Raw genomic sequence first — 17,019 nt, 5'->3', positions numbered from 1 at the left:
AGTTTTCATTTACTCCATTAATCAAACTATGGTGGAGGCCTTTTCTTGCTGTAGCTGTTAATTGCGTGTGGCTGATTTTGGTCAGCAGAGGGCGCTGAATCTCCATCCTGTACGTGAGAAGCTTCTTACACTGAGCTGGAATCTCATATGGGCCTAACAGTTCATGCGTGTCAAGCCAGCCACCGAAAACAGGTAGCAATAGTCAGCTGTAACAGTGACTCATAGGTTGTTTGTTATGAGACCAGTTGGCAACCGCTTGCTGCTCAATTTCTCTATTGTCAATCCCTATACCTAAAACCTACTATCCTATAATCTCTCAATGGATTATAAATGATCAAATATTTTTGATGTGCATCAATAGAGAGGGGGGGAACAACTTCTTATACACAGAGGAGGAGGGACGGGTTGGTGGAAAGTGAGAAGGGGAAAAGGGAGAAAGGAAATAAAAATTGAAAATCATGAAGACGTGAAGTGGAAAAGAAAGAGTGAGGAGAAGGACGCAGATGCAGGAAAGTAGGGGTGCGGAGGAGAGACGAAGAAGAAGAGGGATGGAGGTAAAACTGTTCGGAGGGGGAGGAGGAGGAGGAGGAGGAGAGGGAGGAGCAGAGGGGAAGCAGGCTTTCAGTCTGTTCGCTTTTGCAGGAGGAATCAGCAGCAGCGGGACAATGGACTGTCTTCAGTACGGATCCTAAAGGGCACCGGGCTGCTTTCACATAGGCCTGCTGGAACATAAGGTAGGCCTGCGGTTTAACGGCGAGCAGACGCGCTTTATGTGGTTAGAGTTAACGTGGTTTAAACCTGCGCTCAGATCTGCCGATTGTCTGTGAAGGAGGCTGCAGGAAGGAAGCGTCGCAGCGCAGCAGACAGACACTGAGCAGGGCCTGCTGTCCGTCTGCATCAGGGTCCATGAGTGGCCGCTGTCACGTTATTACACAGACACAACAATAAATGTATATTAGTGAAGTCTGTATTTTCAAGGTGCGATAAAAAAAGAAAAAAAAAGGCATCGAGATTAGTAATCTACTGCCGCGTTGAACTCCTCTTCGGAATGAACGTCACGCCGAATTCCCTTATGCATCCTGCTGTTTTTTTTATTTTCGTGCTTATTTGCTACAACGAACATCTTTAAAGACACGAACTAAGATTTCACAGCACATCCCTACGGGATTAAAAAAAAAAAAACATGTTTTATTAACGTAGAAGTCCATCCTCTTTTGCGAGGGTAGCGCTTGTCACTAACCGCCTTGGTTTATTAAACGGAAGTGAAAAGCGGGCACGACAGGGACACCACAAATAACTTGACATTTTAACCAAGTTCACGCTTATCGGTGTATTACACACACGCCGAATAAACAAACGGCTCGTCGTGGATCCAAATAGCTGTTGTATTTCATTTGGTTATAATACATAACGACCCAGAAGCAACGCAATAGTAAAGGCTATGTTTTTTGTAACGAAGTTCGCATCCAGCAGCATATGCTTGTCGTATATGCCAACAAAGCCTCTCTCTAGCCAGCAGCAACAGCAGGAGCACAGTGTGTGTCTGCCAGAATGAACCATTGCAAAAGGCCAGGCCTAGGAGTCTCCTCTACAGATGCAGGGATTGTAGTGCGAATAGATGGAGTCATTGTAGTTGCCATAATGTGCCTTCTGTCGAACATTGTGTGCGTGACGCACATTGACAGGCAGAGATGCAGAAATGCTGTGCAGGCAAGAGGACTTAAGGGCTTATTACTCATGACTGAATGCACCTTGTATTACCATGTCAGAGTGGAGAAGCATCTACATCAGCTGCTGCTGTGTCCAGTTTATTGACTGTGTTGACATGTATGGCTTATACACAAACGCAAGCAAAATCAGATGAGACTCCTCAGTGTTACACAAGTCTTTTTTTTTTGCTTCATGAACCACAAGTCATTACAAAAAAAAACAGGCCAGGTTGTTTGTGTGTGGTGTCCCCTATCTTTTATAATGGGAGGGGCAGCTCAGGGATGTCCCATCGATAGATACATCAACATCCATTTACCTTAATATGCTGAGGATTATTGTTGCAGGCAGGCAGTGGCTGTGCTGTGAGGTTTTAATTTTAGACTGTATCGACCTGACTATAACAATGTGTGTGTGTGTGTGTGTGTGTGTGTGTGTGTGTGTGTGTGTGTGTAACACTCGTGGGAGATGGAAGGCAGCACTTCGTAAACAATGGATTCTAACATTGTTTTTGTTTTTTATATACAGTATATTTTTGTTTTTTGCTCTGTGAGAATCTTACCTTACCAAATATTAGAACCGACATGCCTTACATTTCCCTATCTTCTAATTTGACACACAAAATAATAAAAACACTGGTTGAATTCTTGGAAGTTACAACAAACCACCAGAGATTAGGGGTAGCTTGAGACGAGTTGATTTGTACTTATAGACGTATAGATTGACCGATATTCATGCTGTGTTTGACTTTTTTTTGCAACTATAATGAAAACCCTTTTCTGTCATGCAGAGCTTGCATTATGCAGGCTGCAGTCAGATATTGTGTGTGTTACCTTTTGTTTATCAGGTAGACCAGGAGCCACCAGATTCCTCTTAACAATCAAAGGAAAAAGGCTAGGAGAGTTATAAGTGGTGTGTGTGTGTGTGTGTGTGTGTGTGTGTGTGTGTGTGTGTGTGTGTGTGTGTGTGTGTGTGTGTGTGTGTGCATTGAATTGAACTGGAGGCGTTTGTGAGGTTATTGGCTTTCTCGTGGATTTGCACACTTGAGTTCACATGATCAGAGTGTGAGGATCTACTCTTAGACGAGACAGTGTCACAAGACAGAATGTGGTCGTTTGTGTGTGTCCATTTGTCCCATCATGCTCAGTGTTTTGGTCAGGAGGGAACCCACCGGGTCCCTCCTCCGGTCCCCATTTCCTGAACACTGTTTAAATCAGTGTCTAGTGTTGTATTTTGTAAGTTATAAACATCTAGAGACACTTTAATTCTGCAACGTCCTATCAACACCCGGTGTGTTTGTGTTGCTATGGGAAAGGATGTGAAGCACCACACAAACAGCAACATGGTCAAACATGTTTTATCCACCTTACAATAAGAGGCATGTCGCAGCATATTCAGCACAATGATTGTTTGAACTAGTAGCTGCTGTCATGAATGAATGGAGTGTTGTGTGCTTTATGAAAGACAAGCAGACAACCAAGCAATAATATTTTGAATTTATGGGTTAGTTTAAAATTAGACTGCCCAGACTTTTCTCTTGTGCCATTATGTTTGCCATTTCTGGCCCTGACGTTATTAAAAAAATAAAATAACAAAATAAAAAAGGACAACTGCCTTGAAGTTTGATACAAATATTTTTACCAATATGGATGAATTGTGACAACTCTGATGCTGCCTTTACTTTTAGCACCATCACCAAATCAGAGATATACCAAGAGACACCAAATCCCTCCAAAATAAAATAACCCCTGTAAGAGTTGACTGTGTGTGTTTTTATTGGAAATCGGCAAATGTTAGCCCTCTAAAATTATAAACAACAACATTCAGTGGTTTAGCATGTCTGTTTTAGCGTCGCGTACTTGAGCCCTTCAGCTAATGTTAGCCTTTAGCTCAGAGCACTACATGGCTAAAGTAGAGCTGAATGGAGCTAAGTCTTCTTCCATGTTTTTTTAACTTTTTGAAACCTTACGTTAAGTCAATGAATTCAAGTGGAAAGTCAAAGGCTTTTCAAAATCAAGCTGCACATCGTGTTTGCTTTGTGTTCTTTGAGAAGTACATGTCGTGTTGTTGTGACAGTGTATTTATAGTCAGAATGAATCTTCACACCTCTGCTATGAATCTTCTTCACACAAATCCCACAGTCTGACCCTTTTGGAAAAATTAGATGTATTTCTGGCTCAGTCCATATTTTATTAAATAAGTGTCCGAGGTTACAAAACCAGTTTATTTTTTTAATTTTGACCTGTAAAGTGGTTAACGGATTGTTTGGGAGATTGTATAAAAACCTTGCATTTACAAGACTTTTTAAAAAATATATATTTTGACCTGCAAGCCAGGCTTGCTGTATTTCATTTTCAGCTCTTTCTCTAAGCTAAGCTAACTGTTGGCATGCTAAAGCCTCATATTTACCTTGTGGTAAAACTATTTTCTTATCTGTCAGCACAACGGTAAACAAGAAAGCAGCATGTTTATTTTCCTTTACGCTGAGCTGTCTTTTTGATGTGTTTATTCTGCTATGTTTGCTCTCTTGGTGTTTTGTAAGCTAAAGTAACAGAACAATGCGCATGACCTCAAATCACAATAAACCAGACAAGCTAACAAAGAAAACAATGTTATTGGATGCACGTATGCTTAAGAAAGGATCATTCAGCGATTGTAATAACGTGCTCATAAATGAATAGTTAAAGCAACCACAACTGGTCTTAACAAGCATTTAAAGGAAGAATGTGCAATATTTTACACACAAATGTAGCAGAAATCCAGTATATCCTCTGTAAATGTCTCTCTGATTCATGACTGCCTACAATGAGTGACCAGCCTGAGTCCTGCCACCTGTACTTTTTTCAAGCCATGTTTAGATCATGTTTGCATGGACGGGCTTGCATATAAAGCTCTTTTAGGCAAGGACTAGAGAAAAAGGATAGTCTACTCAATGCTTATTTGGATGTCACGTAAGTGTCTTTAGATCACAGTCATCCCTTGTCTATTTATGTGCAATGTGACGCTACGAGTTAACCAAAATGTTCTAACATTAGCCTGATAAAACAACAATGCAGACCACAGGCAATTGCAGTTCGAGCAAAAGACAGTTTTGACCGCCACTTGCGCTAATCGGTGCGTTCTTATTCATAACTCCTTCGTGAGAACGTGAGGGGAGAGGGGTTGGAGGTGTGCTGCTGGAGGAGAGCGGAGCCAAACAGCAGTTTGTTTTGGTTTAGTGCTGGTGCTCAAGGGCGACATCTACTGGATCAAAAAGTCGCACATTCTTCCTGTAATAATCACATTTTCATGAATAAAACCTTTCCTTTAGAACTCTAGAACTCTTTTATCGTCAGACTTTAAACCTGCCTGATTTTGTGTTTTATGAATCTAGCTTTATTACATGGGGAAAAAAAACAATATCATAAATGTGTGTGTGTGTGTGTGTGTGTGTGTGTGTGTGTGTGTGTGTGTGTTAAAAAAGCTTTGGTCTCATTTCTGTGATTGTAAGAAGATTCAGACATAGAATAGCTGATGAAAACATCACACAGTGCTGTAGAACAGATCTGACAGCACTGTGCAGACGCAATCAGACGGTTAATTAGCACTGATCATGAGCAAACAGTTTGATATCTGGGGACCGTGATGAGAGTGCTCTGTATTCATGCACAGACGTGTCACAAAGTCAGTTTGGCATTCAGAGTAACAGAGCAACATAAAACGCACACATGACAGATGAAGCCACAGTGCGTCATCATTTTAATTACATTATATTGGAGACTCCAGGAGCGCCATGTGGGTGTTAAGAAATACACAGCGTTGTGCTATTTGATGTCATATAAAACACTTCACTTCTCTATCAAAGTTAAACAGAACCATTTTCTTTCCTTTTTTCTCTTCTACTGCTGGGTTAACAATACTGTTACTGCTACAGGTATTGAATCAAGAATTTAACTGGGGAAAGTTTGCTAGTTGCAGTCCAAGTCCTCTGGCTCAGCATATTTGGACCATAATCAAAGAAGTGAAGGGGTGGCATGAAATGTGATAGTTATAATTAAATCATTCATGCCTCACTATAGCTGCCTGGTTAAAGTCAGGCATTTTGCTCAGAACAGAGAGAAGACGTTTCAGTCCGTGTTGAGAGTGACATGGGTTTGAACAAGTCTCTTAGGAGCGGAAGGTCGAGGGTTGGACCCCCCAGCTCCTGCACCAACATGTCCGATGTGTCCTTGGGCAAGACACTTAACCCTGAATTGCTCCCGCTGCTTTCTTTTGCGTATGAATGGGATTAGTTACTTCTGATGGTCTAACTTCATAGCAACCTCTGCGCTTTGAGTAGTCAGAAGACTAGAAAAGTGCTATACAAGCTTAAGTCAATTGAACATTTACTTTAACAAAATCTCCCAAGCTCTTGTTTGTGTCACTGTGAACTCTGACTGAAGAGGAAGATTTTTCCTCTCTCCTCATTTCTCATCAGTCTAGGTGCATACTCTATTTTTTGAAGAGTGATGTATGTGACACTTATTTTCATCATTTATTTGATCTGATAATAATTCATGATGAGAAAATAGGGAAAATTATCCATCACAACTTTGAGTTCAGTGTATTGCTTGTTTCGTCAAACTAATGTTCAAAAGTCAGATGATAAAATAACGATGTACTCAGCAAAAAAATATGTATATTGAAAGCTTGACTGTTTGTCCATCAGAAATTACTTCAAAAAATGTTTTCTTTTTAAATTGTTGTTGATTCATTACCTTTTGAACAACTCATTGATTAATTGATGTATCGTTTTGCCTTACCTTGAAAACTTTAAATATTGTTAGTTTCAATGTTTCAAAATCACAAGTTTATTACAAGTAGAGTACTTGGTTGGTTGCGTAACAGACAAAGTGTGAAGACCACATTATCAGTTGCAATGGCTTCTCTTGGGTATGTCTTTTTCATTGATTCAATATGTTAGAAAGTGGTACATTATGAATATAAACCACTCTTTCTGTCTGTCTCTCTCTCTGTGTGTGATTCAGGAGGTGATTGTCCAACAGCTTCAGGATGCTGCTGTCCTCATCCCTGCTAGCCTGCTGTTCAACGGGGGTTATTTGATTTACCAAACATGATGAAGACTGAGCCCCCAACAGCCACCGGGGGCAACGGGGCCTCCAGTGGGAGCAGCGGGGGAAGCTCCAACCTGCGGAGTCCCTCACCCCATCGCAATGCATACGAGGCAGGGCTAGCAGCGCTCAAGAAGGCCACTGACCACCTCAACAATGCCGCCAATGGAGGCTCTGGACCTGCCTCAAAGCCTGCCCTTTTGCCCCGCCCAACAGGGAGGGGCCAGAGATATGGATCAAATGTTCACCGCATCAAAAACATGTTCATGCAGATGCAGTCCCCTGGTGATGAGGAGGATGGCGCCAAAGTGATTGGTAATTCATTTAACCAATGAGTTAGCATGTTATTAGCAACAAATATCATTTTGTTGGGTTATTTTGCTGCAACTCCAAGCTAGGTGAAAGTGGACCTGAACCTTCTTCTCAATTCACTGTTTTCATTGGCAGGTAAAGACCAGACGGTTAAACTGTCCTTGCCGAGGGCATCCAGCCTCAATGAGAACGTTGACCACAGCGCCCTGCTCAAACTTGGCGCCACGGTCTCAGAGAGAGTCAACCGTTTTGACTCTAAAGCAGGCGGGGACGGTGGTGGCTCCTCTGTGGGATTATCAAAGCTCCAGGAGACCAGAAGGATCTTTGAACAGCGGACTCTTCAGGTAAGAATTTCCTTTATCTTACTTAATGGTGACTTCTGATTCGAGAGAATCTGATTCACCAAGTGTTGCCTCAAACAGGAGAAGCAGGCTGCCACCAACAGGATCTTGCTGAAGAAGGAGCGTGCGTCAGGCTTTCAGGACAGCCGTCTAGATGTAGTGGCTCGCTTCAACGGCTCCACAGAGGCTTTGGACCGGCTGGACGACCCCCCGGCTCCGACACCTCCTCCTCCAGCTGCTGTTCCCGCCGCCGTTCCATCTGCCGCAGCATCAGTCGGGCCCGGAGATGCCGTCAGCCCAACTGTGAGTCAGCTCAGTGCTGCGTTCGAAAAGGGCGAACCGCAAAACAATCTCTACCTCCCCCAACGTCGGTCGGGCCCTGCCTTAGCACCAAAGCCCAAACCTCCATCTAGAGCAGAGCCTGTCACAAGGAAGGTGAGAAAGATATGCTTCCAAAACTGAAGTCAGAAACTGGTAAAGGAAGCTGGTTGAAGGGATATCTCAAAAACCGTGTCTGTGTATAAGATGTTGATGTTGCCTCCATTGTCTAAGAAGATTAAACTAGTGCCTTAAGGCCCTGACACACCAAGGAGATCGTCAGCCATCGGTCCTAGTTGGACCGTCTGTGAGCGGTCGTCGGCCTGGTTTTTGTGGTGTGTCCGGCTTCGTCGCTACCTGTAGGCCCCCGTCCGATTTGACATGTTGAATCTGCGTTGGCAGTCGGTGAGAGGAATCTCTCTGATTGGCTGTTGGGAGGTTTCATTTCTCTCCAGCTCCCGACACAGGTTCTGGAAACTCCCTTCAGCACATCCATACTTTCACCCATTAGTGTGGTTTCTCCTTATTTGTCGCCTCCGCATCTTCTTTTCTTTTTCCACTAAAAGACCAAGGGCTGACAACGCCAGTGCCGTTTTCAACTTTTTATCAGACATTATTCTTGATTAGTAAGAAACCTATAATATGAGCTCGACAGTGGTTTGTGAAATTGGTCTAGTTCTTTGCCGTCTGCTTGGTGTGTCAGGACCTTTACATTTGAAATCTTTCTCACGCCTGCAGGGCCTGCACTTCCTACCTAATTTATTACCTGAAAAAACATTTTATTTTCTTCATGAGATGATGGTCTTTTCTGCAAGTTTCAAGTCTTATGGATAAGCAAATAGAATGAAATGTGCTGTACACAATGAAATGGGATTGGATTGAGTAAAATATGGCATGGTGTTCACTTTTAACTTAAAGTCCAATTATGAGTTAAACAGACAATAAATTGACAAGTAGCGACCTTGGCATCCTGAATTAATTGAATATTATATAGTAACCATGAATTACTAATGTACCTTGCTAACCAAGCTAGCATTTGCTAATAACCAAGCATATACTCACCCCTTTATTCTCTCAGTCTCCTTTTACCAATCCATCTCTGCTCACCTCTGCCACCAACAGCCCATATGGTGACACAAATGTCCAAACAACATAACCAATTGGTTACCTGACAGTGACTATATCCACCTTTGTATAACAGTCTGTGCCCTACACTTAATACTATGAATTGATTAAATGTTAAGATGATCTCTTCTTTCTCCCCACCCTCAGGGAAAGGCGTCCCCTCCTGGTAAGGAGGACCATGAGGAGGTAGCAGCAAGAGTTGTGAGCACCCGGGCAGCAGAGCCTCCAGAGTCAGCAGAGTCTATACCGAGGAGTGTCGCTATTGAGGAGAAGGAGAGGTTAGAACAGTCAGGAGACCAGCCTTCCAACTCTTCTCATTCCTCATCAACCTCGGTGGCTTTTTCTTCCTCCTCAACCTCTTCGGAGGTCAAGCCAGAGTCTGAGGCCCAGCCAACAGGGACTGAAGCCAGGGGCTCAAGTACAGTGGCTGCCCCTGATCGGGGGCTACAGACTGATGAGCAGGATGGACCCAGGGGGGGGTCCGAGGCTGGAGCCAGGCTTGTACAGGCTGAGATTCATGCCTCACTGGAAAATGGAGAAAAAGAGCCTCCAGGTTCCTCTACCTCCTCAGAGGAGAAAGAAGTGGACTCTGAGAGGAGGGGGGAGGAAGAGGAGGAGGAGGAAAACGATGACGATGGCTCAAGGAAGGACGATTACTCAGAGGGGGATCTGGTAGATATCAGTGCCTACAGCGGGCTTGGGGAGGAGGACTCTGGGGGCAGCCAGCTAGATGATGAGGAGGATGAGGAAGATGAGGAGGAGTTTCATCCAGTGACCAGCTGCTCTGAGATGCCGGGCCTGCCTGAGGAAGAGGAGCCCCCACCACCCAATAGGAAGATTCAATTCAGCACTGGGCCAATCAAGGTAAATCATACTATGTTATTACTTTCCTTTTGGACAGTATTCATATCAACAAATAAGTCACCCCATGCTGGTACTAGGACTATTTGTTTCTAGCAATTTATTTATCTGGTGATTAAACAGAAACTCAGACTAGTCTACTGGTCTAAAGGTAATAAAATGCTCTGATAATTTTTAATTGCAATTTAAAACAGTTCATCACATTGTTTTTTTAAACATGAAATCGACAGCCATTTTAAATGCAGCTGAAATCTGTGGCAGTTAACGACATTGAAATCTCTGCAGGTAGTGTATGTGATTGTTTAATTGGTTTGCAGAGTGTCTAAAGTACACGGCCCAGGTCAGAACAGTTTTATTGGAAATACAGAACGAAGCCTCCACTTGAGGCAGCTCCTGTCTTGTTTCAATATTCAGCCAAGGCTGTTTTAACGTGAATGCTATGTCATTTAAACCAAAGTAAATGTCCAGTAATAATAGAGGAATAATAGAGAACCATGTATGAGAGGAAGACAATAGAGACTGTATAATGTGATTGGGGATGTTTTAGAATCTTTCAATCTGTTATGGTTTCTGGCCCAGATCGTGTCTGTTTTGGCCCACTCTTTTGCTTTTCACAAGGCTGCTGCTTTTAGGTACAAAGTTCTGACCAACCCAGTGTGCATTAGGGCTGTGCTCATAAAATCGATATTGCAATATATCGTCATGTGCTCCTTGCAAATACATGTATCGATGCAGATGTTACAGAATCGATACAGCTGCAAAGCTGTGAAGACAGTTTGAAAGACAACTGACCTTTGGTGCAGTTCACAATAACACCAAAGCCATAGCTCTGGGATTAAAATGTTTTAATGGAATCTCTGAGGACCTGAATCGAAGTCTTTGAAGTTGTAGGATCCTTAAAATGCCTCTGCTGTTATTCTCAACAATAAAGAACAGCTTTTGTAGTTAATTCTGTGTAGGACATGGTCATTATCAAAAATAAAATTATATCACGATATATATGGTATCGTGGTACGTATCGTATCGTGGGATTGTGAGAAATACCCAGCCCTAGTGTGCATTACTGTAGACTGAGGGGAGCTTGAAGCTACTATAGGACCAGACATTTTTTCTCAGGTCAGGTTGAGGAAACCAGTGCCAAATGAAAACAAAAAAAGTTGATAGGGGTAAAAAGTATTTTTTATTTTGTATATGTTAAATCAAATAATGCAGATATAATGACGTGCTATCTAGTGTTCTTCAATGTACATGATAGTTGAAACTCTAAGAGAAGATATTGAGAGAGTATAGAAATGATTTCAAAGACTGACTGACTGACTTCCTCCTCGTTGAACATCGCACAGACGGGTTGCTTTGGGGATTTTCTCTGTTTGATTTCGCCACGGTATTTCCTGCTGACTCGAGCTCTGTGCGTGTGTGTGTGTGTGTGTGTGTGTGTGTGTGTGTGTGTGTGTGTGTGTGTGTGTGTGTCTCTGAACATACATCTTAATTCAACAGAAGCTCTTTTTTTCTGCTGGAGTGCTCAGTTTTAATTTACCCAAGTCCGTTCTCACAGTCAGCTGGTTAAGCTCTGTGAATTGTTAAACATGTCTCAACGGGTTATGACGAAGCTGTGACATTAACAACATACTCAGTGAGAGCGGCAATGAAAAAGTCTACCACAGAGTTTGTTATGATGATATACCTGTAGCTGAAGAGATAGGAGCAGGACGTTTGATGGAATTTAGGCAGGACAAAGGCTACATAATAGACATTGACTGTGCACTGTTAATCACATTTCATGCCTGGTCATGTCCTCTTGTGCAGGTGATAGAGGTTTATGAAGAAGAACATTTTTTATTTTTGGGCAGGCATCAAGTCAAAAAGGGATTCTTTACATTTTCTTGGATCTTAAAACATTTAACCACTGACCTCTTTAGCCACAGTGCAGCTAAAAGTAGAGCTGTGGGCTGAGGCAGCCTTGTTTACTACAGAGTGATACTGGTGAGTTGACTAGTGAATCATGTCAAGTGAACACCTGCTACTGTAGAGCAGAAATAAACCTGTTCTTTGATATCATATAATCAAATACAAACACACAAAACACCAAAACTTTTAAAATCTAATGGATTTTCTTTTGTTTTGTTTTGTTTTTGTTTTTTAAAGATTTATTTCTTTATGAGGGATAGGACAGTGGATAGAGTTGGAAATCAGAGAGAGAGAGTGGGCAATGACATGTGGGAAAGGAGCCACAGGTTGGGTTTGAACCCGGGCCGCCCACTTGGAGGACTACAGCCTCCATACGTGGGGCACGCGCTCTAACCACTGCGCCACCAGCACCCCAAATCTAATGTTTTTTAATGACAGTTGCACATTTCTTGCCATTTCCGACAGATGTATAGGCACACTATAGTATAAGAAAAAATATTCTGCAACCATAGCCTGACCTTGCTCTTGTAAACAACAAAACCTCTTATTGTAGCCTATATGAAACATATAAAGAGGCTTATTCAGATCAATCAAAAGATAGAGAGATTCAAGTTAAAAGATACAGAGCGTATAAATTGGTCCCTTGAGTTTTTGATCATAATGATTCAGCTGTTTTCTATACTGCTGAAAAGTACGTTTTGCAAAGGCTCTCTGCCTTTAACTGCCTTACTAAGCACTTTTTTTATTTGTCTCTTCTTTTTAGAGGATCTAAAGATTCTCATGAATAATGTAAAACTGCCAAAAAGGTTTAATATCCTTTAAATCACAGTTACAGTCATCACTGTCAGCTATAAGACTAAACTGAGATTTGGGGTTGGCTTGTGATGTGAGGAAATCCGTTTTCATAGTTTATTTTTTTTATTTTTTTTTAGATAGGTTGTGATCTCTGTTTTGGGTTAGACATCGCTGCTCTGAAGTATCACTAGCACATAAAGGTAACACAGCACAATGGTAAAAGAGAATAATGTTTAATCACAGACCAATAGATGTTTTTCCAAACCTCATTTACCAACACACACTGGGTTTGTGTGTACTGAGTTGTATACACAGCTACCTCTGTACCTAGGCAAAAAGCAGTTGGAATGTGGAAGGGTGTGTTTGTTTTCCTTTTAAGCACACACACACAGGCATACACACACACACATCTCACAAACACACACAATTATAGTCTTGCGCATGCAAGCACACACACACACACACACACACACACACAGAAGGATAGGTGAGCACCTGATTGATGAAGTCACTAAGGGGAGATTTGTTTGGATAAAAACAGACAACTGGGGTGTGTATTATGCAAGTTGAAGGGTGAAGTTAATTTTTTTAAACAGAGTTTAACAGAGTTCAGCACCCAGTCCTGATTAAAGCAAAATGATTTGAAAGGTTTTGAGGTACTTCCCATTCAGCTTTAACACCTCTATAAATGTTTTTCTAAAAACCGACATGCTGTCATTGTCCATCAAAGATGGATGCTTAACTTTTTTGCACCATCAAAGAAATGCTTAAGCTAAACGTTTTAAGCTAACAATGCCATGACTTAAATCCTAAAATGTCAGTGTATTTGCAAAACACTAGTTTCTCATTTTAAATTAATAGGTGTGTTCACTGACTTTACAAAACTTAGTTGAGACAATCTATACCACTGACTGTCTCTTTGTTCATGATTAATATCAAGCCGTCAGGTTAGCTTAGCTCAGCTAAGCCTAAAGTCTAGAAACAGCTTGTTTTGCTCTGTCCAAAAGTTGACTAGGTAGACTACCAGCAAATCTAAACTCATTCATTATTAACGTAAACTGCTCTCCATAGGTTTTATCTACAGAAAACAAAGTGACAGTACAATCATTTTCTATCTAACTGGGTTTATGCCACACTACATTTTGGTTAGCGTATGTTCCTAGCGTTGAGTACAGCCAAGCTAGCTATTTTTTCCTGTTTCAGGTGTTATTCCTAAACTAATGAAAGTGAAAATGTATGTGTCTGACTGACAATATACATTTCTTGTTTCATACAGGCCTTACATCATTTATATTTAGAAACATTAATTGGGAACCATACTTAGTGGATTTCTATTGTTTTAATGTGTTGTGTTAAGTTTTAAGCTTCAGAGACAACTGTCACCTGTTTCTGGGAAATGTTGATCCAGTTACCAGCCTGGAGAATCCTGGCTCCTACTACCCAGCTAATGTGGATTAGCATTAAGTGTTCAGTGTGTTAACCTGCCTCTGTTTTAAGCATCAGAGTATTCATTTCATGTAGTCTATGTTTGCTGATATGGTTCTTCGTGGATGAATCTGTCAGTTTACATTCAAATTACTTGATTGTATTTGATACTCAACACCAAAACTGATTCAGACATTAGAATAGTTGTGGTACAAGTGTTTCCTGAAAATATCCTTGTGATCAACACTTTTGACTCTTACCACACACCAACAATGAATGTGTTTGAATAGTTGCAATTTAAATATATAATTTAAAGATCCAGAAGCGGAGAGTGACACAGTCTTGTGTTCAGGGTTTACCTGTGTCCTGCAGGACTTTTCTGTGCCTTGGCCTTGATCCAATATAGTAGTGGGTGGCATGCGATTAGTCAGATTATGCCATGCCTGTTTTTTAAGTTGCAGCATTTGTTCCACAGTATCCCATGAGCAGAGCCAAGACACCAAACTAAATGCCTAATGCTGCACAGAATGGCATCAAGTCGTATTCAAATGTTTTTAATTAGTCAATGATTTAAAAAAATAGCTTTTCTTTTGTGAAACTTGACCAATATCATTTTCAACTTTGCTCGTGGTTATTACCACAGGTCAGCTTAGTAAGACTCTCGACTTATAGCGTCATAGATACAGGCATGTGAACAATACCAGAGTTTAACTTTCCCTAAACAAACACAGGCATGGGCTGTAGTTTCTCTTTCATGAGCAAGCCAAGATGTTGAATGTCATGCTTCAGTTGTTAATATGAAGCAATTGGCTGTAAAAATAAAAATGACTTTATTGACCATACTGGACGCAGCCATGTTTGTAAAACCCAGAGATATCATAAAAATTCCGACATTTGAATTTTTACTTGAGATTATATTATGAGACTTGATCCGGACCCACACCTATTTGTAACCTGGTAGTGATAAAAAATGATTTCACTGTGCAATGTCCATCTGCTTGTCATTTTGACTGCTACTCATTGGTAATCTTTTAGATCAGCTGATCAACATTTTGAGGTTTTTAATTTGTCTGTGTGTGTTCTATTTGATCTGTTGCAATTTTATTTCGAAATAATCTTAATATTGCTGTTTTTTATGTGTGTTATGATTGCTGCACAGGATTTCTATTGTGCTGCCAAATCAGTACTGGTTAACATTTTGTTAATTTGAACCTGCTGTTTGTTAATTTGAACCTGCTGTTTCCCTGCTGTTTCCCGTTGTTTTGTGTATTAAGTGTTGGTTTACTCTGGCATATCACAAGATATCATGTAAAACTTATTTTACCTAAAAACCTTTATTATAAAAACAAGTCTAGAAATGTACTATTTGGAATATTCATGATGTGTTCAGGGATCACTCTGATGCTTCGTGTACACACTCAGCTTTAAAGTTACTCAACAGGAAGGAAATGTGACTACAGGAAACAGTTTAACAATCACACCCCCTGACCCTGTGTGTGTGTGTGTGTGTGTGTGTGTGTGTGTGTGTGTGTGTGTGTGTGTGTGTGTGTGTGTGTGTGTGTGTGTGTGTGTGTGTGTGTGTCTGTGTGTGTGTGAACATCAGTCTTCAACATGCGACATGGGAATGCAGATAATACAGTTACATGCACCACCTACACACAAAGGCCTCTGGCTTTAAGTCTCTATCTGTGTGTTGTCTTGCTCTCACACCGACACAACACACACACACACACACACACACACACACACACACACAGTCCCACACATGTATTATCTTATTTGCCAGCCAGACTGGGACAGTGAGTAGAGTGAATAAGTACCAGTGCCAAACTCATACTGGGCAAGCCTGTAGTTGCCATGGAAACAAAGCCACGTGATCCCAGAGATAGTCACCGGGGAGGCAGATGCTGCTGACCTTTCATAGAGGGGGGAGGGGCGTGATAAAGAGTGGTAGAAAGGATGGAAAACATATAGAGAGAGGGAAAAGGAAAGCATATATAAGCACACATATGTTGGTATTTTTTTCCTCTGAAAGATGATTGGCTACACGGTGGTGCAGTGGTTAGTGGTGTCTACTCAGTAATCCCGGCTGTGTATAGTTTGCATGTTCTCCCTTTGCTTAAACGGGTTCTCCCGGGTACCCCGACTTCCTCCCAAAGTCCAAAAGCATGCACGTTAGGTTACTGGGTGACTCTAAGTTGCCCGTGAGTGTGAATGTTAGTGTGGCTGTGTGGCTCTATATGTCAGGCCTGTGGTTGACTGGTGTCCAGTCCAGAGTGTACCATTGCCTCTCGCCCAATGACATCTGGGATTGGCTCAAGTGCCCCAACCTGGACAAGCTGTATAGATAATGAACAGATATTTTAAATGATATTGATGTCTGCTTCCTGTACTCTCCTGGTCTTTCTACATGTAGTTAGATATGAGTTAGCACTGGTGCAAACTGGCTAAGGACGAATTCAATATTCCAATTCTACTCACTCAGAAGTAGCTGCTACACTCACAGAGACTTTCTGCCTCTCAATGTTCCTGTGCTCTAATGTGGTGCCATATTAACAAAGATGGAACTAGAGCAATTACAGAGCAGCTTAATTACAGAGAACTGTGTCAGGCTTACTTATGGTAATGATGTACAATGGAGAAATTAATATTTACAAGGACACCTATAAAAGGGCTTTGGTGTACATACTGAGAGTGTGTATGGTTTGATCAAGATTACAACAGCAAGACCTGATGTCACTCTACATACATGTGTCCCTAATATTTGTATCTTCGTGGCTGTGAATTAGAAATAAGTGTAATGCAATACAATAACAGGTAAACCTTATATATGTTTTGTTTCATCTTCACTTCAAACTAATGCAAATAATTGCCCAAGGACTAAATGTTTCCCTTGATGGCAATACAGTCGCAACCCTTTTACTATCTTTAAGCTCATTTTTTCAGTAGAGCATCTACTAAAAAACTCTGACACCGAACCTGACCTTTGCCCTTTGTGTAGGTCTTTACCACCTACTCAAATGAAGACTACGACCGGCGTAACGACGACGTTGACCCCATGGCGGCATCAGCTGAGTACGAGCTGGAGAAGAGAGTAGAGAAACTTGACCTATTTCCTGTTGAGCTAGAGAAAGGTA

At 41.5% G+C, this 17,019-nt stretch overlaps 1 protein-coding gene across 3 annotated transcripts in view; it reads left to right on the top strand.

Moving 5' to 3' along the window:
- Positions 1–579: 579 nt before the first annotated feature.
- The window catches only part of LOC132954593 (neurabin-2-like), a 28,867-nt gene continuing 12,427 nt past the window's right edge, over positions 580–17,019 (top strand). Inside the window, exons 1-6 of one of the 3 annotated variants that reach the window (XM_061027185.1) lie at positions 580–734; positions 6,714–7,112; positions 7,245–7,453; positions 7,532–7,753; positions 9,041–9,757; positions 16,884–17,016. In XM_061027185.1, the coding sequence (XP_060883168.1) occupies positions 6,800–7,112; positions 7,245–7,453; positions 7,532–7,753; positions 9,041–9,757; positions 16,884–17,016 (1,594 nt within the window). In that variant the 5' untranslated portion in view covers positions 580–734; positions 6,714–6,799. Of the gene's footprint in view, positions 735–6,713; positions 7,113–7,244; positions 7,454–7,531; positions 7,886–9,040; positions 9,758–16,883; positions 17,017–17,019 lie in introns of all 3 variants that reach the window. The other 2 variants (XM_061027184.1, XM_061027186.1) reach the window with 2 other exon arrangements.

This window comes from Labrus mixtus, chromosome 20 (genome assembly GCF_963584025.1).
Source record: "Labrus mixtus chromosome 20, fLabMix1.1, whole genome shotgun sequence".
Taxonomy (NCBI): Eukaryota; Metazoa; Chordata; class Actinopteri; order Labriformes; family Labridae; genus Labrus; species Labrus mixtus.
Note: the sequence above shows the minus strand (reverse complement) of the source record. Positions and strands in the feature narration are given on the sequence as shown.